Source organism: Spinacia oleracea, chromosome 5, assembly GCF_020520425.1.
Source record: "Spinacia oleracea cultivar Varoflay chromosome 5, BTI_SOV_V1, whole genome shotgun sequence".
Lineage (NCBI taxonomy): Eukaryota > Viridiplantae > Streptophyta > Magnoliopsida > Caryophyllales > Amaranthaceae > Spinacia > Spinacia oleracea.
In genome coordinates, this window is record NC_079491.1 from 100,236,238 (window position 1) to 100,263,255 (window position 27,018).

Consider the following 27,018-nt stretch of genomic DNA (forward strand, 5'->3'; position numbering starts at 1 on the left):
TTATGATCTATTTTATGTTATCTTTGCTAACAGCATAGCACAACAAGGGTGTAAGTGAAAGCTGCAAGCACTGTAGTGGAATATTATTAATTCCACTTGAACTGAAGCGGCCTCTAGCCAGACACTCAGATCACTTGATCTCACTGAATTAATAACTTGTTAATAAATAGGAAATTTTGGTATTTAGTACCTTAAAAAATACACCACTTTTGTATATACTACCTTATTAAATATTTGTTTTAAATCACTACCTTAAACTTTCAATTTTTTTTTATTTACTATCACTTTACGGTTTTCTTATTTTAAATTTAAGATATCTCTTTCGATTCTTAATCGTTTAATGTTATTCAAAGTTCATTATTCTCCTTGCTCTATAGGGATTTCATTGAGAACGACATTTTCAAAACAATTCGTTTGATAATTCATATATATTTTAAATTTTTACAAATAATATTTAATTCGTTTTACCTTTTGCAGAATTTTAAAAGCAAGATCCATATGGAATCCTTACACATAAATGAGAAAAATTGGATTTGAATCACTTAAAATGATTAAAAAACGAAAGAGATATCTCAATTTTAAAATGCGAAAATTGAAAAGTGGTAGTAAATAAATTGGAACTTTAAGGTAGTAATTTAAAATAAAATTTTCATAAGGTAGTAAATACAAAAGTGATGTATTTTCAAAGTAGTAAATACCAAAAGATCCTAATAAATACAGAACCTCATTTATTAGACTTAGCATTAAATGCAAACTTGGACCAAGGGCATTATTTCCTTCAGTCTCGCACTTGTCCTTAGGGACAAGTGTGTCTCTTGATGCCTGCTCATGAACATAAGGTAAGAGTAGTCATCCTTATTATGTCCAGAGGTATTTCTAGGGTTTAGATTTCAACTGATCAGATAAGCAGATAATCATAGCCTATGATTCATCTGACGGCCATGCATTTTACAATTTCTAGCTCTCCGAGTGGCCTTATAAAACTTTCGGCATCTCATCCAAATTTATGGGAGGACAATCCCAATCTTGTGATCTTGAGGTTAGACTTCGTTTGGTAGGTGATTACCTGAGCGTTGTCGTTATAGTCTCCTTTTACGGTATGACGCTTGACAACGTCAAAGTAACCAGTTCTCAAACAAGTAATCTCAAATCACTCAGGTATCGAGGATTAGTGTCTAATAACGATGTCTAGGGGGACTTATTGGCCTGTATTGTTGTTGGCCTTCAAGCCCTTAATAATCAATGAGAAGGTATTCACTCTGTGTACTCCCTAAAATCTTCACCACCGTAGACGTTATAAGCCTTCTTGTTGTATCAGTGTGCGTGCATCACTTTGTTAGCTTCATCATCTTCTCTAATTCTTCGTCCTTTTGCTGCACATCATCGCTGCATATGTCTAGAAAGTTTGTCAACTGTTCTGCATATGTCTAGCAGGTGTTCTAGAATTTAATCTTATGATCTATTTTATTTTATCTTTGCTAACAGCATAGCACAAAAAGGGTGTAACTGAAAGTTACAAGCACTGCAGTGGAACACGTATCCCTCAGCAGACTTTTCACACAAATCATACTTTAACCTCAACATTCCTATATATATATATATACAGGTTCTGGTGAGAACCTCTCTTAAGATGAGAACCTCTCCTATAATGAGAACCTTTAGCAACCGTAAGATTTAGATAGAATGGACGGATGAGATTTAATCTCATAAAATCTGATATTTTTGCTCAAAATACGCTTGCTTTCACCTTCCCAAAATATCTCACAGTTTCTCTCTCTTCCACCCTGAAAAATGACGCGCGATTTACTTTTAAAATCCTTCGTTCTTCAAATTCCAGAAATTCGTCCCAAAATTAGGTATAATTTGTCAATCTAAATTTGCAATCACACTTTAATTATTCTTGATATCAAAATTCTTGATGTTTTATAGTGATTTTCAACTTCGATTTTGAAGTTCATCATGCGAAAATTCTTAATATTAATTGTTTGATTTGATTAATTTATTCTAATTTCTTCTGTAGCAGTATTTCAATTAATTCAATTAACTAGAATCGACCTCAAAATTGAAGGTAAATGTTTCCAATTAAGTTCAATCGGATTTCTAGGTTATCAAATTTCGTTAAGATGTTGTGTTTACTTTTGATGATATTGTGTTTACTTTTACTCAATACTATGTTTACTTTTGTTGATAATATCTTTACTTTTACTTGATATTGCGTTTGATTTTATTCGATGCTGTGTTACTTTTCATCATAGCTTACATAATTTGTTTTTGTTAAAATTAAAGGTAGATAAAGAATTCATAAAAGTAAATAAAACTGATTAAAAAGTAAAATGATTTGAATCATTTTAGACATGGTCAAGAGAATATATGTTCCTGAACTGCTTGTCTGGTGGCTTCTTTTTTGAAGTCAAGAAGTCAGTTGGGTGGTTTTGAAGGGCTAGTGATGCAGACTTGTCCTACGTTAACAGGTGGTTAGCTGAACTGTTCTACATGGTGGCTCTTAAGGTGTCAGCGGTGTTGTGTGTACGTTGTTGCTGCGGGGGATGAGGGTGCTAATGCAAGCATATACTCTGTCACCAACACTGAAAGCACCAAGGGTCTTACTAGCAGCATTGAAGAACAACACAAGTTTGAGATAGATCAAGCTGATTAAATCGAGTTGTCTGAGGTTAACAACTAAATCAAACTATAGAGACCAGAAATGATGCCAAACCTAGAATGGAAGGACCATGGAAGATTGGCATAATACACTACATACCTTGGGTTTAGGTTTCCCTGGACAATTTTCTACCCATAATTGGCCATCTGTACCCATGATTGACGATAGCAGCTAAGGCCTAATGGATCACAAATCATCACTTCTCACACTCCACCTAAAACAACACAGGACATAAAACTCAACAAGGAATCTCGTAATGCACTGATATGTGATTCTGAATAACAAAGTTCAACACCGCAATTATATCCTTGTTCAAGAGAGCGAGGGAATCTGATAGTCCCCTTCTTTTTTCTCAGTTAGTATCCGCACAAAGTTCTGAATATATTCAAACTCAACTAGTTAATGAAGTTAAATCTTTCACTCTTTCTTACTTAACTTTACCAAACCTAGATAAACGCTAGCAAGTATGAGTACACATAGAAATATAAAAAAGAGTTCAAGGAAATCAAAGCCGAGTAAACAAGCACATCCTCGTCAAAGCAAATTAAATCAAATGCACAAAATTCAATTGTAATCTAGATAAAGAAAATCAAAATTGCAAAACAACAACAACTCAGAATATGAAAGCCCTAATATTAACAATCAAAGCCGCAAAAACAACAATAAAATCGCAAATTTAAAAGCCCTAATTTTATCCACCGAAATTGTAAAACACTAAAACATTTTGAAACCTAAAATTCAACAATCAAAATCGAAAATAATTGAAATAAAATCGAATAGAATGAAATAAATCAAATTGTAAAACACTTACTTGGCGAATATTGAAATGGAGAAGATTCAAATAAATAAACTTGAAGAAGGTGAAAACATTGCAGAGAAAAAACGGAAGAGATAAGCTAAAAGCAAATACTCTATCAAGGAGATGTACTCTAACCTCTGTGATGCCCAACCTAAAGTGCACTAGCACAAACAGGTGTGAAATAGACTCTCTGTGCCTAAACACAGGTTTATCCTGTGGCTCTCTTTGTTGGACAGATTGAAGACAATGGCTAGACTTTTCATCGTGGGGGTCTGCCTGGATAACTTATGTCCAATTTGTGGTATGCATGAGGAAACTGCAATACACTTGTTCTACAATTGTAGATTCAGCTCTGACAGCAAGGCCTATCTCTTGCAGTGGTTAAACATCAGTTATAGGGGAGACTCTCTGGTTGCTCTCCTTAGGTGGATCAAGAGGAACTGTAAGGGGGATTTTAGAAGGAAGGTTAGCTACACTGCAATAGCTGCTCTGACATATCATGTCTGGAAAGCAAGGAATAGTGCAGTATGGGATCACCTTGTCCCTTCTGTTGATCAAACTATGAATCTGATCAAGCAAGAAGTCAGATTGAGAATCACTAACATCATTAGTGAGAAAGTCAAGCCTCATGATAGGAACTGGTTCTTTGCTTTGTAAAGTTCATTTTGCTTTGTTTGTTTCAGACTAGTTGTAGTCTGCTTAGTTTGCTTTGGTGTGTTTTGGTTGCTTTCTGCCTTCCTTCACCCTTAGCCAGGTTGTAATCTTGTTTTGTGGTTAATATATAAATCCCTCTCTTGCTTGCCAAAAAAAACGAAAGAGAGAGAAAACGGAAGGAAAAGAGAGAGAAAATATCTGAAAATTGGGAAAGAAAGGGGAGGTCATTCAAAGCATGTAAAATTACTATTTTACCCTTATTTTTTATTTTTTCGGGCGAAGTGTGGGACGTTGGATTGATTGATCTGAGGACTGAGATTAGTTCTCAGTTCTCATCTTAACAGGTGGTTCTCATCTTAACAGGTGGTTCTCACCATGTCCTATTGGTGTTTTGCATTATCAACATATGTCCCCATAGGCCATGCAAAATAAAAATAAAAATAAACACGATGCACGTGGCCACAAGCTAAACAGAAACATCCATCACAAGAATCATAATGGTGTCATAAAAACCTTAGCCATGTATATGCAGGTTAGCACAAAACTAGTTCTTATCATCAACTTAATAATAATACTTAGAAAGAGTAACAAATCCATCACTAGAAACAAATGAAACACATATACGGGTTATACACCAGTATCTTGTATAGTTTTATATGTAGAGTAGAGTATTTGACACAACCCCTATTAGCTATATATTACTGGAAATTACTTGTTTTACATAATGGCACTTACAAACAAACATACTTACTTGATTGGTGCTTCCAATAAAGAGATGTCGGTGCATCTCACATGTCGATTTTCATGAAGTTTGCATGTGCCTAGTAGTCATCCCTTTCATTTGTTTAAGTAGAATGTCGTCATCCATAAGCACGATATATATAGAGTGTTAGAAACAAAAATAAAGATATGTAGTCATTATTTGGGCTCGATAATAATTACAAATAGACCCTTTCATAATAAAGGAAATAAAATAAAATATTCCTAGTTAAATAATTCTGGATCATAATATTGGAAATCATGATAATTAAAGATAGAATTTCGCAACACCACACCCAAGATAATCACAAAATAAAAATTTAAGCTATTGAAAAACCAAATATAAGTTATATATACTTGGAGAAACAAATAAAATGATGGAGAAACAACAGCATAATTATTTTTTGGTAAGTAAGTGATGTTTTATTACTCAACCCGTCAGACTTCCAGACTTCCCCCCAACATCATATACACTATTCTCAAATCTCCTCTGAAAATCTTAAACAAATTATCTGCGAAACATAAATGATTCAGCTCATATTCCTTTTGATTAGAATGAGTTTCCTATGATCAGACCATGCGTTGGAAACTATATCATATTTCTTTGGATTTATTTTATTAAGAGGCACTTCTCATGTGTTTTTGATCCATATCTATCATGCTACATAATCTGTATCTCTTTAACTAAATTTAACTTGTGCAATTGTATCTATGTTATCAGTAAGTCATAAATTGATTAACGGGTGTTGCTATAATATCATCTCCTTCATTGGAACTTGTCTTTGACACTTGAGTACATAATCCTTGATTTGGGCCAATGTTCTCCTTTAGTTCTTTTATTTTATTGTTATGCAAATATTTTATAAAGCACATAGGCATCACCGTGTAAAATGTCCCTTGTCCTGAAACATAGAACCAACACTTATTATATACTTTGATGTGTAAGGTAATTGAGCGAGGGGTGTAAAAAGGAGAGTGTATCGGGAATGGATGGATTTTGCGATGTTAATTTTCTTTCTCCGTTAACCCCGGCAGAAGAGACAGATCGATCTGACTAATTTGGTAATGTTTTTGGGTGCAATGGAGGCAAAAATAAAGATAGAGTACTTTTTCCTCCGTACATTGAAAGGTTAGTTACGTTCACTTAATGAACTTTCTTAATACTTTTTTGTTTGGGTGCAATTTGGTAATGTTTTTGGGTGCAATGGAGGCAAAAATAAAGATCATGTACTTTTTGCTCCGTACATTGAAAGGTTAGTTACGTTCACTTCATGAACTTTCTTAATACTTTTTTGTTTGTTATTGGTTTCATTATTAAATTTTATATAGACGACATTGGATGTTAGCTGTTATTAGCCCGTGGAAAGGAAGAGTGTTTTGGCTAGTTGATCCAACAGGACAGGAAATTGAAATTCTAGAATTTGATTAGGGGATCGTTTTGGCGTATGTATCTTTCATTATTCCAATTATAAATAATACTTGCTCATATTCTTTGTATCTAATTTGTCAAATTCTTCAGGGGGATGAAAAACTTTTCCTTGTTCATCGAAAGGATATCAAAATGAAAAAAGAATATCCAACAATTGCGTGGATTCAACCACAAGTATGCAATTCATACCTTAAACTTAGTTCTTAATACAATATGATATATTTTCCTTAAAACAGTTAAATATTTTCTGAATTATTGGTTTTAAATTTATTATGAAATAGTGTCATCGTCAAGCTTAAGGAACCAATGATTCTGGATAATATGTACACTACAAGAAAATCATACAAATTTAGACGGATTTGTTTCGATGCTTTTGGAAAGCGTCGCTGTAAATTTGGGGGCAAAATTTTTTATTTTACATATTTGGACGATTTTATCCGTCGAAGCATATATAGACCCACAAAAGTGTCACTATGTTGCAAAATAAACAGGTGCAGTTCACTTGTGCTTCCAATGCCCCGCTAATTAGAAGTTAGATCGAGCATGGTTCAGTTACATCTTAAACCTTTAACAATGTTTCTCTGCTGTGTTGTGTTGCTGCTAACAAGCATGGTAGTGCCACATACACAATAGTGGCGATTTATTTTCTCTTTTCATCCCTCAAGAAAAAATATGGAAAAAAATACTAATTGAACGCATTTGAATCTACGTATGGTCCTTCCTCTGTGAGGTTCATCGTCATCAAGAAATTTATTTGGCTCAGAAAATGTGGGATTGATGTGTCAGCAAATTTCATGCTTCTGCTCTCTATCCCCTGTCTTAGAACTAATCATCCTTGACAGAATTTACTTCGCATGTACTTGATTAGTTTATATCTTTTAACATATACCTATTCTAATCTTTTTATGTCTTGTATGTAGTACTTTCCTCAAGTTACTGCCACTTATTCTCAAGCGCTGATTGACGAGACACGGGATACTTTGGTTACATATTTTTTAAAGAAAAAACAAGTTATTAATGATATGATTGATGAAGATGAAGAAAATGATCTTTTGGACGTTGATCATGAGTGATCTTTGTATCTAGTGCATATTGAAACTTTCTAACAAATGTTTTGGGAATCTGGTAGCAAGTTAATACATTTGAAGTAATTTTTTGTATTTGGACTTGCAATTGGAGTTTGGATAATGTTATATTACAGTAGTTATATTTAATTTATTTCTTTGGAGAACAAGAAGTTGGTACATTGGTCGATTTGGAGAATTTTTATGCATATATGTAGAGTTGATGGATTATTACCATACCATTGAGCCAATTTGGATATTGGATGGAATCTAACAGGTACCATCTAATTTTTAAATATATTAGCTGTTAATAATTTATTGGTTGTAGCAGCCATTTAAAATTTATAAAAAAAAATTAAAAAATCAAAGAAACCAGATATTTAATAAATCTGGTTTCTTAGACTGCACACGTTCATAACAGAGGAAAATCAAAGAAATCGTAGATGCTTAAAATACAGTTTCTTAAATAAAATCAAAAGAACCGCACTTTTTATAACAAAGTGGTTTCCTAGTACAATCAAAGAAACCGCATATTTCATCAATTCGGTATCTTATTCTTTGTATTTAAATTCAAAGAACAGGATCTAAGAACCAGTTTTCTATCAAAATCGGTTTCTTAGACATATCAAGGACACCAGAAAAAAAAAAACACTGGTCTCTTATGCTAAGAGACCTACTACCTAGGCATTGTATAAAGTGAGGTTACTTTAGCTTGTTTTGCCCGGTTTCTTAGGCTATTTTTGTAGTAGTGTAGATATTAGGAAAAATGACTTCTTGCACCCTCGGTCTTGACATTTTAAGGGCCCTATGAGAAATAAGGGATCAGGGCCCGTTACAAAATGATACGTTTTTAACTGAAATAATATAGTAAATTTTTTTTTTGTTAAATTTATTATATTTTTGAATTCAAATCAATAAAAAAAAATTATTATATCTCCTTTGCATGATCCTAGAATTTTAAAATCCTGCTCTAGTCGATCTCTTGAAATATTTCAATAAAATAAATATTTACTTAATTACAAGATAATTAATATGTATACATATATTATTATTATTTTTTAAATAAAGATTCATTTTGAGCATATAAACCTATCAGTTAATTTTGTCATCATAAAAATTTGATATCTATTTTAAAACTTATAGACGCATAGTCCATCAAATAAGCATTTTTGTCACCCACATATTGTTACATCAATTAGAATTGAGTACTAAACGTCAATCCCGCACTTCATAAAACACGTCATAAAACGTCAATCATAACATCATTCTTACATAATTTCTAAGGGATTGCGGGTACTAGAAATAGTTGTTACCTCAATACCGCGATTTGCTAAGTCTTTTCCTACCTTGGTTCGTTCCTCTTGAGCTCCGAGTCCAATTACTTTGAAAATATTAAATTATTTAATTAGTATTAAAACGATAAATACTTTAAAATCAATAATCTCAAAATATATATATAATCTCAAAATCTCAAGTTCTAATTTATACTTTATAATTTCATAAATCAATTTACATGAAATATTATTTATATTCTATTTTTATTAAGTCAAGCTAGTAACTTATTTTAGTGAAATCAGTAGTTAAATTTATTTTCCTTCATGAAAATAAAAAATAATTTCTTAGCGAATAATTGGTTTATCAAACTTTATTTATTAAAACATGAGTATTATTATGTGAAGAATCTGAACATTAAAATTTAGGTACAACTTACCCAAAGCCCAACGTTTTTAGAATTGGGCCAGCTTTTAATTAATATGGATTGGAAACCAAATTTTAAATTAGAACTTGGTTCCTGGGATGTGAGAACACGAGCAGGGGAAGCAGGGGAAATGCGAAGAGGAAGGAGAGGAGGAAGGGAGATGGCGGCTGAGGCCTTGGCGGAACGGCGGCGCAAAAGAGCGTCGGTAAGCGACGGTGATGGTGGTTGAGGTGCGACAACGAAAGGGGAGGGAGGCCGAGTGAAATGAAAAGGAGAAGCAGGGGTTGCACAGAGGAGAAGGAAGGTAGAGCGCGGGAGAATGGCAATGATGGTGGCTGGGCGCGAAGGAGAGAAAGGGCAGGGGAGGTGAGTGAAACCGAGAAGAAGGGAAGTTTGAGCGAGGGGTGTTCTGGGTCGGTTCTGGGAGGAAAGGGAAACGGTTCGCCGTGGAATATGGAGGCGGAGATGGGTTTAGGAGATGGTAAGGGTGGCTGGGAGTGGTGGCGCGACATCGGTGGTGCAGCAAAGGGGAGAAAGATGGAGCAGCGGAGTGCGAGACTACGAAGAGGAGAGAGACAATAAGGGAGGTTTTGGGTCGAATTTTGTCGGAGATGAAGGCGGAGGTAAGATGGGCGGTGATGGTAGTGGCGTTAAGCATCTTGGGGTATGACAAATATAAAACATATATTTCATGCGGAAAAACCATAAAGTCAGGAATCCAAATTAATTGCCACATAGTCAATTAGCATAATTTAGGATACATACATGTGACACGTGCCTTCCCTAGCTGCTCCCGAACCAAACAAGAAAAAGTTTAGGACTCCATGTGTCGCCCCTCAGTAGATAGTCCACAACACGTTCGGATCCGCCTTAGATTCAATTAACTAGAATATTATCTAAGGTTTTATGTTATTCGAAAGCTTAATTATATTTTAGACAAATTCTTAAGTTATTCCTTAAACTTAAACTATATGAATAATAATTGATTGTGATGTATAAATTGTTATTATGGATCATCTATTTATAGGGAGGAAATATCGGACTTAGATTTCCACTAGGATTTAATTTACTAATTCATTTAGAATTCTAGTTAAATTAATCTATTAGAATTTAATGCTTAATCAAACATATAATTCTTGTGGATTCAGGAAAACAATTAATCGAACAATCGTAAACGACTAAGGATTCGTAGCATTGCACAAACCACACACACGCAGCCCATAAGGCCACGGTGCGCGGCTCGGCCCAAGCAGGCTGGCAGCACGCGGCCCATCGTGGGCGCTACTGCTGGCCTTGCTCGCTTTGCTCGGCTAGGCCTGCCTTGCTTGGTGCTTGGATGGGCCTGCCTTGCTCGCTTGGGCCTGCTGCGCGGGCTTCATTAGGCGCGGGCCTGGCTTCGTGCTGGGCCTTGCGTCTAGCAAGCTCATCCGATGATTATTTCGTACGTCGCGCTTCTGGTTCGTTTTCCGATTCCGAAATTCATTTCCGATTCGAACAATATTTAATATTTCCGACTCCGGAATTTATTTCCGATTCGAACAAATATTTAATATTTCCGATTCCGACAATATTTCAATTCCGGTAATATTTCCGTTTCCGGCAATATTTCTAATTCCGGCAATATTTCTATTTCCAATAATATTTTCCGATACGTACCATGTTTCCGTTTCTAGCAACATCTACGACTTGGATAATATTTCATATTTCTGTTATGATCCATATATCCGTTTCCGGCAAATATCATCGTTTCCGGAGTATTCATATTTTGCCTTTTGACGATTTCAGCTCCCACTGGAACCAAGATCCATCGATTATGAATATTCATAAATAGAGTATTTAATTCACTTAAATACTACTTTTCCTCCTTCTCTCTAGACATGGCAACCTAGGGTGTACGTTAAGGATTTTGCTAACGTGCGCCACTCACCATGACAAGGAAGAAGAAAACGCAGAGAAATGAGATTAGAGAGGTGAATGAGGATGCTTCATCTATAATTCTCTCTGAAGTTTTGAGGCCAAAAAATCAAAATCAAATGCGTAATATGATACCCAGTTCATCGATGGAAAACTCAACAGATCTCATGAGGAGTAAGGCGGTGCCGCCTCACCCAAGCAACGGACCTCCGTCACCGGAATTGATGGAGGTTATCCAGGCCTATCACGATGCAGTTACTCGACCATTGCCTAACCCAGCATTGGAGGATCTCAAAACTCTAACTTTTGAGGAGAAAGCAAACACACCGGAATTTGTCCAAAATGAGGGCTTGTTAAGCTCTAAGATGACTGAACTTATGCAGAGTGTCAATGGTGTGTTGGAGATGATGAGATCTGGGCGGGGTGTAAAGGAGAATTCCATACCTGGGAATGCAATTGAAACAGAGCAAGTGAACTTGCAAGGAGAGAAGTAGGTGGGGGAGAATGCTACGGCTCGACAACTTAATATGAACCCGGAAATTCCATGGCTGAACCTTTTTCAAGGTAATCAAATGACGGGGAAAGGTACATCTCTCTCATTTATTGCTCCTACAGTATCAGATGGCTGTCCTGTTGCTATGTTAGACATTGTTGATGTGAGGAAAATGGTTGCAATATGGGAAGCTGCTTTAATCATGTATGTAGTAGGGGATAAACCAACAATTGGGGCTGTTATTCGATTTATCGCCAATGATTGGAAGCATGTTGCTAAACTCAGTGTCTTTTTACATCATGAAGGCTATTTTGTAATAAATTTAGCTCAAAAAAAGACAGAGATGATGTTTTGAAAGCTGGACCTTATACTTTCTATGGAAGACCAATGATAACAAAGCCATGGTCATTTGGATTTAATTTCCAAGATGAAATCCTTCGTGTAGTTCCTGTGTGGGTGAGATTCCCCAATCTCCCTTTATGTTGTTGGGGGAGTGATTCCCTAAGTAGAATTGGTAGCTTGATTGGGGTGCCACTGTTTGCTGATGATTGCACCTCAAAGCAATTAAGGATTTCATTTGCTAGACTCTTGATTGAGGTTGATGTAACTAAGGATCTCCCTAAGGAAGTGCTGATTCAGGACCACTCACTAGTGGAAAAACAATCATTTGCATCACCACATTTGCCTCGCACATTTAAACATGTGACGCAATTGACAGTTCTAAGCTTTAAAATTAGTCATTTGCGTCGCAGAATTATTAATCTGCGACGCAAATGACTCTAAAATGTTCTCAGAGTTTGTACAGCAGATAAGTATTGTGGTTTGCGTGGGTTTATTTTCTTCAGTTTTTCCATCGCCTTGATGAATTTTGCAGGCACAAACAATTTTTTGAGCTTGCTGAAACTCTTGGACATTTGTTTTCATGAACTCTTATGTTCATCTGGTTCTTTTTGTAGGATCTTTTACCTGTTTGCTGTTGCTTTTCTGCTGATCTACCAGTCACTTTTCCATCTATTTCACCACCTTAGCTGCAATTTTCTTCGATGGAGGTTGTAGGAGTTGAAATTCTCTCTCTGACAGAACTATTAGCCATTTCTTGGACTGGATTTGGCTGTTGATGAAATGACTCTGCATCATATTGTAGGATTGCATTAAGTGCTTCTTGTACTAACTTTATGGCTGCAGTCTGTTGCAGTCCAAGTTTCTCTGTCTTTGCAACTTGGTCATCAACTTCCTAGAGATTGTTGTTGTTTTTACTCAGCTCCATATTCAAGTTACTCATCTCATGGCTATTGTTTCCATCTCCACTTTCTTTTTCATCTGCTTGAATGATATCTTGGGCCTCATTCGTTTATGGTTCACTTAAACTTTTATGTTAAAAGTGTAGTTAGGTTATCAACATGTTGGGTGATCTATGGTGAATTTGCCTTTTATTGGGTTGTAACTAAAATATTAAAAAACGATTTTTTTTTTTTAAAAAAAAAAAGTCATTTGCAACGCACATTTAGCTAATGTGCGTGGCAAATGACGTTTTTTTTTTCGCCTAAAAGTCATTTGCGTCGCACATTTAGCTAATGTGCGTTGCAAATGACTTTTCAGGCATGGTGCTGAAAAGTCATTTGCGTCGCACATTTAGCTAATGTGCGTTGCAAATGACTTTTCAGGCATGGTGCTGAAAAGTCATATGCAACGCACATTTGCTAAATGTGCGACGCAAATAAGGTTCATTTGCGTCGCACAAATGTGCGACGCAAATGACTTTTAGTCATTTGCGTCGAGAGCTTTTGCCACGCACGATGTGCGAGGCAAATGTGCTTAAAAGTGCGATGCAAATGACCCTTTTTCCACTAGTGACTCAAGAGTGACCATCAAACAGAAGGTGGAGTATGATTGGCTACCACCTTTTTGTAAAGCTTGTAACACTGTTGGCCATGACTGTAGTGTTAAGAAGAGTGTTGGTGCACGCTTCCAACCTGCTCCCACTGGTCCAGCACAATAGAAAATCCAGAAAGTATGGAGGCCTAAGAAAGTAGTTGTGAAGGAAGTAGTAGAACCCCCTACAACTGAGGTGGTGCAGGAAATGGAAATCCCATCTATAGCTGAAGAGGTGGTGCCTACTGGAGATGTTTATACTCCAAAAACAGATCACACAACTGCTCTAGATGATGGTTGGAGAGTGGTTTCAAGGAGGAAAAGGGAGGCTAGAACTCAAAATATCTTTCTTGGCCTGGCCCAAGTTCATGCAGCTGTTGCAGATATTTCAGAGGAAGAGGGTGAAGGAGAGGGAGAGGATGAGGAGTTTCCTCCATGAATATTTGCTCTTGAAATATTAGGGGTCTAAATGACCCTTCAAAGGTGGGGGAGGTGAAAAGGTTTGCTGTTGACAACAAGATTGTAGTATTTGCTTTGCTGGAAACAAGAGTGAAGAATAATAATCATCTAAAGATTCAGAGGAAGTTTGGCCCAACTTGGAGATGGAAAATGAACTATTCTGCTTCTCCAAGGGGAAGGATATGGGTGGGATGGAAACACCAGGTGGTGACAGTTCACTTAACAAAATACACTGAGCAACTGATACATGGTGATGTTTTAGCCAAATCTGGGAATTTTCAAACTGCATTTACTGCAGTGTATGGTTTGCACTCAGTAGAAACTAGGAGACCTTTGTGGACTGATTTGATTCAGCTATTGTTGGTCCTTGGCTAATAATGGGAGATTTCAATGCAGTACTTTACTCAGGGGATAGAATCCTGTCCATGATGCTGAAACCAGAGATTTTGAGGGGTGTATTGATATTGCTGATCTAGCTGAAATCAAGAGTTGTGGGAACTTCTTTTGTTGGAGCAATAAGGGGCAAGGGAATGCTAGAATTTCTTCTAGAATTGACAGAGCTCTAGCTAGGGAATATTGACTGGCATAATAAATATGTTGATGTAGTGGTTGATTTTATGAACCCTGGGTTGTCAGATCACTCACCATTGTTGTTGAATTGCAGAGTGGAGTGGGCAGCTGGAGGAAGGCCTTTCAAATTTTTCAACTATATGGCCACTCATGTGGATTTTCTGAAAATTGTCCAAGATGGTTGGGCTCAGAGATGCACTGGATCACTCATGTTTTCTTTGTGGCAGAAATTGAAAGTGGTCAAAGGTGGATTGAAGACCCTACACCAGAAGGAGTTTGCTAGACTAGATGAAAAAATTGATTTTCTCAGGCAAGAACTTGATGAGGTGCAAAGTGAATTGGCCAATGATAGCACAGACACTGAATTACAGCACAAAGAATCGGCTTGTAATGGGTTACTGAAGAAATTTTTGAAAATTTAGGAGAGTGCCTACTGGCAAAAGTCTAGAATTCAGTGGATCAAAGAGGGGGATGCAAACACTAAATTCTTTTTTAGTGCCATGAAAGAGAGAATTTCAAGGAACAGCATTGATGTACTATACAATGATGCTGGAGATAAACTGGTTACCACAGATGATATCAAAGCAGAAATTAAGGGGTTTTATGTGAAGCTTATTGGTACTGCAGCTCCTCATCTCACTGGTATTGATATTGAGCTTGTTAGAGAGGGCAAGCAACTTTCTCCTCTAGCTGCAGAAAATCTGATTCAGCCTGTTACCAACAAAGACATTGATGAAGCTCTTAAAGGCATTGATGTGAACAAAGCCCCAGGCATTGATGGTCTAAATGGTCTTTTTTTCAGGAAAGCTTGGGATATAGTGAAGGAGGAAGTGTATGCAGCTGTTAAAAATTTCTTTCAGACAGGGCATATGCTGAGGCAAGTGAATAATATTGTGGTTACCTTGGTACCAAAGATTTAGAATGCAACTCAGGTTAAAGATTACAGGCCCATTTCCTGTTGTACTATGATCTACAAGCTGATATAAAAAATGATGACAAATAGAATGCAACCAGTCATTGGAGAAATAGTGGGTTCAGCACAATCTGGGTTTATTCCAGGGAGAGTCATTTCCGATAACATCCTAATGGCTACTGAGTTGGTAAAATGCTATTCCTGGAAACATGTGTCCCCTAGATGTATGATAAAAGTAGACCTTAAAAAGGCCTATGATTCCCTGGAATGGCCTTTCTTGAAGAGTATGTTGCAAGACCTGGGCTTTCCTGATAAGTTTGTAAAGTGGATTATGGCTTGCCTATGCTCAGTGTCTTATTCTATTCTGGTGAATGGGTTTCCTTCCAAGCCAATTCCTGCTCAGAAGGGGTTGAGACAGGGTGATCCAATGTCACCATTCCTGTTTGCAATAGGAATGGAATATCTGTCTAGATGCTTGTCCTCCCTCAACAATTCAAAAGGATTCAGATTTCACCCAAGATGTAAAAGAATAGAGCTAACTCACTTGATGTTTGCAGATGACTTACTAATGTTTGCTAGGGGAGATGATGCTTCTGTTTCTCTCCTTTTTGAGGCTTTCTCTAAATTTTCTGCTGCTTCCGGTTTAGAAGCTAATATGATGAAGAGTGAACTGTATTTGGCTGGTGTGCCTGATTCTGTAGCTCAAAGTATCCTAGCTAAGATTGGCATCCCTAGAGGTTCTTTCCCCTTTAAGTACCTTGGTGTCCCCCTCTCAACTAGGAAATTGAGCTTTACAGACTGTAAGCCTCTAATTGAGAAGACTGTAGCAAGGGTCAGAAGTTGGTCTGCAAAACTACTCAGTTATGCTGGAAGGTTGCAACTGGTTACATCAGTTTTATTTGGCATCCAGTTGTACTGGTGTCAGATATTCATTATGCCTAAGAAGGTGTTGAAAGAGATTCAAAGAATTTGTAGGTGTTTCTTATGGACTGGAGCTGAAGGGAACTCAAGGAAAGCACTAGTTGCTTGGGATCAGTTGTGCTTGCCTAAAGTTTGTGGGGGTTGGAACCTTAAAGACTTACCTCTGTGGAACAAGTCAGTTGTTGCAAAACACTGCTGGGCTTTGTCCTTGAAAGATGATAAGTTGTGGGTGAAATGGATCCACACATACTATGTGAAGCATAATGATTTCTGGACCATGCCAATTCCCAATGGCCTTTCTTGGTCATTAAAGAAGATTTGGTAACAAAGGGAGACTCTGAGTAGTTCTAATGATATGTAGAAGTTTGTAATTTCAGGGAAATTTAAGATTCAGAGGCTATATAATCATTTGAGGCAACAAGGGGAATCTGTGAGATGGAAGAGAATTGTTTGTAACAGCCATGCTAGCCCTAAAAGTGCGTTTATTGTGTGGTTGGCCCTGCAGGATAGACTTGCAACTAAAGATAGGCTGAGACGATGGAATATTATTGCAGATAGTGTTTGTAGCCTATGTCACAACACTGATGAAAGTAGAGATCACCTTTTCTTTGAGTGTAGTTATTCTGCTGACATATGGAGCAAGGTTCTGCAGAGAAGTGGAATACATAGAGCTTCTGTAACTTGGATTGAAGAGGTGCAGTGGGTTCAGAAAGCAAGCAGGAGTACTAGAAGCAAAGCTAGATTGTGTAATAGTCTGTTCTGTGAAACTATGTACTCTATCTGGTTAGCTAGGAATTCTAAAATTTTCTCTAACCAGTTTGAAAGTAGCTTATGTATTGTAAACAGAATTTTGTTTAGGGTAGCTTGTAATAGCTAGTTGTTGCTTTGCCTGTTGTGGCTGTGGCTTGGTTGTTCTGGAGTTAGGGTCTTTTTGCCCTCTTGGTAATTAATAAAATCTTATTACTTGCCAAAAAAAAAAAATTCACTTAAATACTTGTTCCGTTCACGTACTATTTGTGTGACCCTACGGGTTCAGTCAAGAGTAAGCTGTGGATTAATATTATTAATTCCACTCGAACTGAAGCGACCTACTAGGCATTCGGCTCACTTGATCTCACTGAATTATTAACATGCATAATTAAATAATACTGAACCGCATTTATTAGACTTAGCATTGAATGCATACTTGGACCAAGGGCATTATTTCCTTCAGTCTCCCACTTGTCCTTAGGGACAAGTGTGCATTGCCTAATTCCTTTGTCGCTTGACGCTTGCTCATGAACATAAGGTAAGAGTAGTCATTCTTATTATGTCCAGAGGTATTTCTCGGTTTAAGAGTTCAACTGATCAAATAAACAGATAATCATAGCCTATGATTCATCTGAGCACGGCCATGCACTTTTTCACTTTCTAGCTCTCCGAGTGACCTTGTACAACTTTCAGCATCTCATCCCGATTTATGGGAGGACAATCCCAATCTTGTGATCTTGAGGTTAGACTTCGTTTGATAGGTGATTACCAGAGTGTTGCCGTTATAGCCTCCTTTTACGGTGCGACGGTTCACAACGTCAAAGTAACCAGTTCTCAAACAAGTAATCTCAAATCACTCAGGTATTGAGGATTAGTGTCTAATAAGGTAATGAAATTTACGTATGACAGATTTTCATCTCTTACAGTAAAGTTTCATAGGTCTTTCCGATACTAGTCTTCTCAAAGTAAGTATCTATGCAAATGATTGGGACATTGCCATGTCCACATAGTTCAAGAAACAGAACTACTAGTCATCTTGCATTCTAGTCTTCTAGCGATTTCTATGCGTCCACCTTTATAGAGAACTTCCGACAAGGGACCATTTTCAACTTTGGACATTCAAGTTCACTTGATAGACATTTCTTAGTCACAGGACTGGTCCTGACAGTCTATCTTGAATATATCTTCAAATTGGAAGGACTCATCATTTAATACTAAACCAATATTAAATAGAATATGAAAAAACATTTCATATATGATAAATGTTCAACCCCAATGTTTTACAACCACAGGCCTCAAACCCATCTTTAAAACAGTTCATGGAATTCAAACACTCCGAGATTGTGGGAGGTATGGAAGAAGGACAGGGGGGTGGGAGATTGGGTGGCTCTGCTCTGGAAAGGGTGAAGGAGATGGTGAGAAACGTTAATGTTGTACTGGGTTTGACAAATGGTACGGAAACCCTCGCAAGCAAAGGGGATCTTGAACCCTCTGAAACAGAGCATGGTGGTAACTCTTGAGACCTTGGAGAAGAAGGAACTAGACCTCCATTAGAACAACAGCACACCCGTGTTGACCCAAAATCACCTTGGGTGAACTTATTTCGAGGACCTCAACTCACTGGCAAAGGTAACTCCCTCTCCTTTATTGCTCCCACAATTTTGGAAGGTACTCCTGTTGCTATGCTTGACAAGGTTGATATGAGTAAAATGGCTGCTATTTGGGATTGTGCTTTGATCATGTATGTTGTTGGTGATAAACCCTCCATTGGGGCAGTAATTAGGTATATTGATAAGGAATGGGGTCATGTTGGTAAGCCTAATGTGTTTCTACATGATGAGGGCTATTTTGTGGTTAAATTCTGCTCAAAAAGGGATAGAGATGAGGTACTGGTTGCTGGACCTCACACATTCTTTGGTAGACCTATGATCACTAAACCATGGTCATCAGATTTTAATTTCCAAGAGGAAATTCTCAGGGTAATTCCAGTTTGGGTGAAGTTCCCTAACTTGCCTCTGTGTTGTTGGGGCATGGATTCTCTCAGTAGGATTGGGAGCCTTGTTGGGGTTCCTTTATTTGCTGATGAGTGTACCTCTAAGCAGTTGAGGATTTCTTTTGCTAGACTCTTAATTGAAGTTGATGTTACTAAAAGTGTCACCAAGGTTGTTTAAATACAAGACTCTTGTGGTAGAACTTTTAGTCAGAAAGTGGAGTATGAATGGCTTCCCCCTTTTTGTAAGGAATGTAAAATAATTGGGCATGATTGTTCAGTTAAAAAGGGTCAAACAAGATATCAACCTGTTACTCATGTTCAACCAGTGCAGAAAAAGGTGACTAAGGTCTGGAAACCAAAGAAGGTGGTGAATGCTGCTGTTTCTGTACCTGAACCTGTTGTTTCTGAAGAGATCAATCCAAGTTTGATTGCTACTACCCCTTTGCACCAGGCACAGGTGAGTGAGGTTCAAGATGATGGATGGAGAGTAGTATCCAGGAGAAGGAGAGAGTATAACCACTATGATCATCCTTTGGGATTGGCTCAGGTTCCAAAAGTAGTTGATGTAGTGGAGGGATTTTCTATAGAGGAGGAGGGTGAGGATGCAGAGGTTGAGGAAGGAGATAGGTATCCACCATGATTGTTTGCACTTGGAATGTTAGGGGTCTAAATGATCCTAATAAAGTGGTGGAGGTTAGGAGATCGCTGGAAACCAATAAGATCAGTGTTATTGCTCTGTTAGAAACTAGAGTGAGGGAAAATAAAGCTAGCAAGATTCAGAATAAGCTAGGTAGTTGCTGGAAGTGGGAAATGAACTATTCCTATTTTCCTAAGGGTAGAATCTGGATTGGGTGGAGGCATAGTGAGGTTACCTTTACTATGGGCTTAAAAACTGACCAAGTTATTCATGGTGATTTAGCTGCAAAGGATGGGAATTTTACTGCTCAGTTCATTGCTGTGTATGGATTGCATACAATTGATCATAAGAGACCACTTTAGACCACCTTGACTCAAATTGGACCAAGTGTGATATACCCTTGGTTTGTCATGGGTGATTTCAATTCAGTGCTGCATGCAGGTGATAGAATCCATGGTAGCCAAGTTTCTGATGCAGAAATAAGAGATTTTGATGCTTGCATTGATGCAACAGGGCTGATAGAGAACAAGAGTTATGGAAATTTCTTCTCCTGGAACAATAAAGGGCAAGGTGATTTGAGAATACATTCCAGAATTGATTGGGCCTTTGGGTGTGGTAACTGGCATACTAGTTATCCAGATGTATGTGTGGACTATCTGAACCCAGGTTTATCAGACCACTCCCCTCTTCTGCTGGATTGTAAAGTGGTGAGACAAAGGGGAAGTAGACCATTTAAGTTCTTCAATTACATGGCTGAGCACCCTAAGTTCCATCAGATTGTGCAAGAAGGATGGGGATCTATTGTAAATGGAACTGCTATGTTTCAAGTGTGGCACAAACTGAAAGTCATCAAGCAGGGTCTGAAAACTTTGCATAGAGAAGAATTTGCTAGGCTGGAGGAGAGAATTGATGGTATTAGGAGGGAGCTGGATGACACTCAATCTCAGTTAGCTGCTTCCCCTAGTGATATTGACCTTCAACTGACTGAAAAATAATGCACTGGTAAGCTTAAAAAGTTTCTGAGTATTCATGAAAGAGCTCTCAAACAGAAATCAAGAATCCAGTGGTTGAAAACTGGTGATTCAAATACAAAGTTCTTCTTCACAGCAGTAAAGGAGAGATATGCTAGGAACAGTATTGATGTTCTTTATGATGCTAATGGGAGGAAGCTTACCACTGCTGCAGAGATTAAAGATGAGATCAAAACTTTCTATCATGGTCTTATTGGTTCTGCTGCAGACACTTTGGAGGGTATTGATGTTACAGTTGTGAGACAAGGTAAACAACTTTCTGCAGCTTCAGCTCAATCTTTAGTTCTTCCTGTCTCAACTGCTGAGATTGATATGGCACTGAAAGGGATTGGCAACAATAAAGCTCCTGGTTTAGATGGGTTTAACAGTTTCTTTTTCAAAGAAGCTTGGAGCATCATTAAAGATGACATTTATGTGGCTGTTCAGGATTTCTTCTCCACAGGGAAACTTCTGAAATAAACAAACAGCACTACTGTTACTCTAATCCCAAAAATTCACAATGCTACCAGTATCAAAGACTTCAGGCATATAGCATGTTGCTCCATTGTTTACAAGTTGATTTCAAAAATCTTAACTCACAGAATGCAGTCAATAATTGGTGAAGTGGTGAATGATTCACAGGCTGGCTTCATTCCTGGTAGGAATATTGCTGATAATATCCTACTGGCTTCTGAGCTGGTGAAATTTTATTCAAGGAAATACATCTCCCCTAGGTGTATGATAAAAGTTGACCTCAAGAAGGCTTATGACTCTTTGGAATGGCCCTTCTTGAAGTCAATGATGCATGAATTAGGATTCCCTGACATTTTTATTAGGTGGGTTATGGAATGTTTAGGAACTGTCTCCTACTCTATTCTTGTCAATGGATTTCCTACCCTTTCTATTCCTGCAAAAAAGGGATTGAGGCAAGGGGATCCAATGTCACCCTATCTCTTTGCACTGGGTATGGAGTATTTGTCAAGATGTTTGGCTGCCATGAGTTCACAAAAGGAGTTTAACTATCATCCAAGATGTAAGAAATTGAAGATTACTCACATGATGTTTGCAGATGATCTACTCATGTTTGCCAGGGCAGATTTGCCTTCTATCACTTCTCTTTTTGGAGCTTTTACCAAGTTTTCAAAGGCTTCTGGTCTCAGTGCTAATCTCCATAAGAGTGAAGTCTATACAGCTGGTGTTTCTGATGTTGTTTCTAACCAGATTGCTACCACAATTGGCATTCAGAAAGGTGTTTTCCCCTTTAAATATTTAGGGGTACCCTTGACAACTAGAAAGTTGAGCTTCTCTGATCGTAAACCTCTTATTGAGAGAACAACTGCTAGAATTAAGAGTTGTTCTGCAAGATTCTTGTCCTATGCAGGCAGATTACAGCTGGTCAAGTCAATTCTTTTTGGAATGCAGCTCTACTGGTGTCAAATATTTGTAATGCCCAAGAAAGTTATGAAGACAATCCAAAGCATTTGCAGGTGCTTTCTGTGGACAGGGTCAGATATTGGCTCAAAAAAGGCTCCAGTTTCTTGGGATCACTTGTGCCTCCCCAAGAGTTGTGGTGGGTGGAATCTAAAGGACTTAACAATATGGAATAAAGCTGTTGTTCTCAAACACTGTTGGGCTTTATCTATGAAACAAGACAGACTGTGGGTGAAATGGATCCACACTTACTATGTGAAGCAGATGGATTTTTGGACCATGCCCATCCCATCTGGGCTAACTTGGTCATTAAGGAAGATCTGGCAGTATAGAGATGCTCTAATGCAAGCAGGAGGAGTGACTCAGTTTGTCCATAATGATAAGTTCAAAATCAGTAAAATGTATAAGCATCTTCAGAGTGGTGTCAGTCATGTGCATTGGAAAATAATCACTTGTAACAGCAAGGCTAGTCCTAAAGGGACCTTCATTACTTGGTTGGCCTTACAAAACAGGCTACCTACCAAAGACAGATTGATCAGTTGGGATATAGACATTAGTGGTGAATGTGAATTTTGAATGGTACATGAAGAGAAAATGACACACTTGTTCTTTGAGTGTCAATATTCAAAGGAGATTTGGAGTAGAGTTCTTACTCACATGGGGATACAGAGAACAATTCAGACCTGGGATGATGAGGTTAGATGGGCAGCTGTTCAGAGCAGGAGCACCAAAGAAAGAGCCAAACTGTGTAGTATTGCCTTCATTGAGACACTCTATGCTGTGTGGATTCAGAGGAATTCTAGTGTGTTTAGTGATCACTATGATCCTATAGAGACAGTTGTAAGTAGAATTCTATTTTGTGCGGCTAGTAGAGTTTAGCTTGTGCCTGTTGGCTTTGTGTTTAGTCGTTGTGTTCCCAGGTTGTTGGGAACTTAGTGTTGGTCTTTGTGACTAGGTGTTATCCTTACTTTGGTAATATAATCAACTTTATTTGCCAAAAAAAAAAAATTATGTACATTTTATGAAACAAAAATACCTTATTAGTTTCACTAAAATACAATTCTAATTCCCAATTGCTTGCTTAAATCTGTACTTAGATTTCACAAGCTAGCTTTCCTTTCAAGCATTATTTGGATCCACAAATCCTATCATATTTCATGTACATAGTTTATTCCAACATTTGATCGAGGAATATGTTTTGTCATCCAATTGCTATATGTACCAATATGCAATCATTGCTTGATTTATAGACTTGAGCATTACGATTTTGCATGAGGCTTCAACACAATCCATGCCGTGAATTTGCTTGTAACCTTTAGCAACTAATCTAGCTTTGTGTGTGAACACAATTCCATGTTTTGATGGTTTTTATCATTTAAACCAATAACCAATAGGTGTTAATCTATTCTTGCAAATCAACAAAATTTCAATTTTGTCATCAAAACATTAAGTATGTTTTATGGCCTCTAACCATTTAAAACATTTGATTCTATATATGGCCTCTAACCATTTTCGGGAATCTGGGTTTCAGCTTTCTTACAAGTGACAAACTCATTAATCTACATGATAATAGTTTGACTGCAAGTTGTAGGTTTCTTCACTATCTAATAGAAGAATCTCGTAGTTTCATTGACCTGAACTCTATGTTTCTTCCCTATCCAATAGAACAATCTCATAGTTTTAGTGACTTGAACTCTATGCCTACTTGGGTATAGAACATCAAACAATAGAATATCAATAGACACTTTGGAAGTTCTTTGAATATTCTATTCTCCTTGAAGCACTTGCAAAGTCTTCTAAGAGATTTCTATGCTTTAACCACTTCTAAAGTCCTTAAAGAATAAGTGTTCGGATTTTCTGAAGAACTTTTAAAAGCCTCTGGAATGTCCATTTATGTTTGTTGTTCGCCTCGAAGACTTTTGAGGTCTATTTTTTCCCACTTGTCATTTTGGTAACGAATCTCAGAAAGGAAATTATTTCGAGCAAATAAACATTATGTTCTCAAAATATTCGTGGTAGAAATAATACCCTTGTGTCTCATTTGAATAAAACACAATGAAACATATATCTATGCTTGGGCCTTAGTTTGTCGAATAACAAACACTAAGCTCCCACTGAGTTTAGGAACTCTTTAGATATATATACTATTGAAAAGATATTCCTAAATTACTTTTCAATAGCTTTGACGAATTTGGTTTAGTTTGGCGGTAGTTGAGCATTTTGTTTAGAAATTGTAGGAAAAATCTTTATGATTCATCATTGATTGAATCAAGTACTAATTGACTTCGATCATTCCAACTTAGATATGTCATATCTTATGGAGCTAGATCGTAAAATTACAACACACAATCATTGATGATCATTTTTGGTCTTAAAGTAATCATCGTCATGATCTAACCTAGATCTTTATGATTTCTTGCCATGTGGATTTTATACTTCTGAATCTTTGAACAAGCCTAACAGATTCGAACTTATATCATTTTGAGTAAATAAACCTTTATTCACTCAAATCTAGGTGAAATAATAAAGTAATAAAATCTTTCTTTAGCTTTGAACTCTATTGTCTAGGTGTTCTAACAATAGTTCATATCTTTTGTTACTTTCAACAAGTAAGACTTGCTTTGTCTTGAATAATCTAGAAATCAATCAACTTTCAAAATTCCATCAAAATAGAGCTTTTGAATGTTAACTTGTTGACATGGTCTAAGCAACAATGCTAAAGGTTTGTGGAACTCAAATCAAGAGATTGATTTGAACCTAGTAAAGTTCTTATTGTTAAAGAGTTGTTTGTTTTAATTAAGCATATTGACACAACCCGTAAATGACCATTTCATTCAAATAACAAACAAACATTGTTTTTGTCTTTCTTGAATGTGAATCTTTCTGTGTTTGGAAACAGAAATTTAGGTATGTTGATTATGGAACATCATAGCCATTAAGTTCCAGCTTTAAAAGGACTTAAAACAAACTAGATGACCCTACAACTAATGTAGCATTGCCATGCTTCATTTCCCACTTGTAGGTCATTAGTGTAGCCTAGCTTCCATTGTTTGAGTTATTACTGAAGTAAGAACCTCAAGCGATATATGATACCAATGAAGTTTTATTGCTAGGTCACTTATCTTTAAACATATACTTATAGGTAGAAACGGAATCGTAAATTCCTTTCATTTGTTCCTTGTTTTCCTATTTCTTGTACCCTTTCTTATAGTCTTAAGAATAGAATTCTTTAGTGTTGAATTCTAACTTTGTTAGACATGTCCAATGTCACTCCAAAAAAGTTCTTACCATTTTATTTATGTTGAATATTTTGTTTCAACTAGATGATCTTACTAGAAGCTTCTAAAGTTCTCTAAGCATCGATCTATTCGAATGTCTAGGGACTAGACTCATTCGAGAATTAAATGGATAAAACATATTAGGTTGTTAACCATTGGTAAAGCTGAGCGTTTAAACTCAACGCTTTATTATCTCAAAACTACATTGTATTTTGAATTCACAAGCACCAATCAGTTTGCCATTCGACTTTGATACTCGAAAACAACCATAAAGGTCGCTAAAAGAAACGTACATTTTCAATTGCTCACTTTCTCTCATTTCCCTGAATCGATCTTAGATTCACTACCAATCGAGGAAATATATTGTTACCCTTCTAAAAGGATTTACTGTAGTGCAAGATATTTAATTATAAACAATAATTAACATACATTGAAGCATGCAAAGTCTAAACATTTATCATGAGTAATAACTTGAAAATTAAAGCAATCATGCAATTTAAACAAGTCATTGGCATTTTATTCGAATTTATTGTTCCGGCAGGTGTGAAAAAAATGAATCCAAGAACCTTAAATCATTGAAGAATTAAGCACATTATGTATTTAGACTCAATTCTAAAATATTTTAGGTAAGCAAATCCTTTGCTAATAGTCTAGAAACTACTCTTGGTTGATAGGTACGTCTAAGAACTTATTAGGTAAACCTATCCCGTTTTCCACAACATAAAAGGACTCCTTACTTATATCGTTGAGTTTCACCAAAATAACATGTATACAATTATTTAGGATCCACAAGTAACACCTTTAGGATCCACAAGTAACACCTCGCTATGGCGGAAAACTATTACTTAGATTGATGTAAAGGTTATCTAAGTAAGTGTTATTTTGGCATGGCACCTTTTAACTCAATTTTTAAAGTTTGGAACTTAAGGCTCTTACTATGTTGGTTAGATTTTAAGTGAACTAAAATCCTTAATCATGCAACATAATCAAGCCATAATTTCATGCATAATTAAGACATATTTAAAGCAATAAATAACTTAAAGCATGCATAAGATATAAATGTTATCTAGTATGGCCCGACTTCATCTTGAAGCTTCAACTTCAAACTCCGTCTTGAAAATGGATTGGAAACTCCGTCTTGAATTTCACCATGGGAGGCGCCATTTTCTTCAAATAGGATAAGCTATAATTGAAACTAATTACAACTATTTGATGGTACGCAGACCTTATTTAAAATAAAAAACTTTGGTGCATTAGACCAATTAATTTTACATTCAAATTAATGGTACGCAGGCCATATTTTTTATCCTATTTGGGCCATACTAGTCACTTTCCATAACCTGCAAAATAGTACATTTACAATATACCATTCACCCATTAATTTATCAATGAATGACCCACATAGCAAGTTAGTAGAACATATTATGCATCACATAAATATTTGCAATAATTAATCAAGGGTTCCAATAATCTATAAATTATTCAATCCTTATTAACTCTAACCGAGTTGTTTTAACCTTAAAGGAATGTAGACCTAATCAAGAGTATAATGACTAAAATGTTCCCACTAAAACCAAGAAATTTACATGGTTTACGAATTTTAAACATAAATTGTATTTCCTAGTCCAACCGGAAACTTACAAATTTAATTAAAATTTAAAGCTCATATAAAATATTATTTAAATCCTTTATTTTTATTTTCGGTTGATCA

General features: G+C 36.7%; 2 protein-coding genes across 2 annotated transcripts; both read left to right on the forward strand.

Annotated features, from left to right (window-relative positions):
- The first annotated feature begins 14,874 nt into the window (after positions 1-14,874).
- Positions 14,875-15,294, forward strand: LOC110784555 (uncharacterized). Its single transcript, XM_021989018.1, has one exon. The coding sequence runs from the start codon at positions 14,875-14,877 to the stop codon at positions 15,292-15,294; it is 420 nt and encodes a 139-aa protein (XP_021844710.1).
- A 4,704-nt stretch (positions 15,295-19,998) lies between these two features.
- Positions 19,999-21,078, forward strand: LOC130461740 (uncharacterized). Its single transcript, XM_056829924.1, has 2 exons — positions 19,999-20,534; positions 20,625-21,078. The coding sequence occupies exons 1-2, from the start codon at positions 19,999-20,001 to the stop codon at positions 21,076-21,078; spliced, it is 990 nt and encodes a 329-aa protein (XP_056685902.1).
- The last annotated feature ends 5,940 nt before the right edge of the window (positions 21,079-27,018 follow it).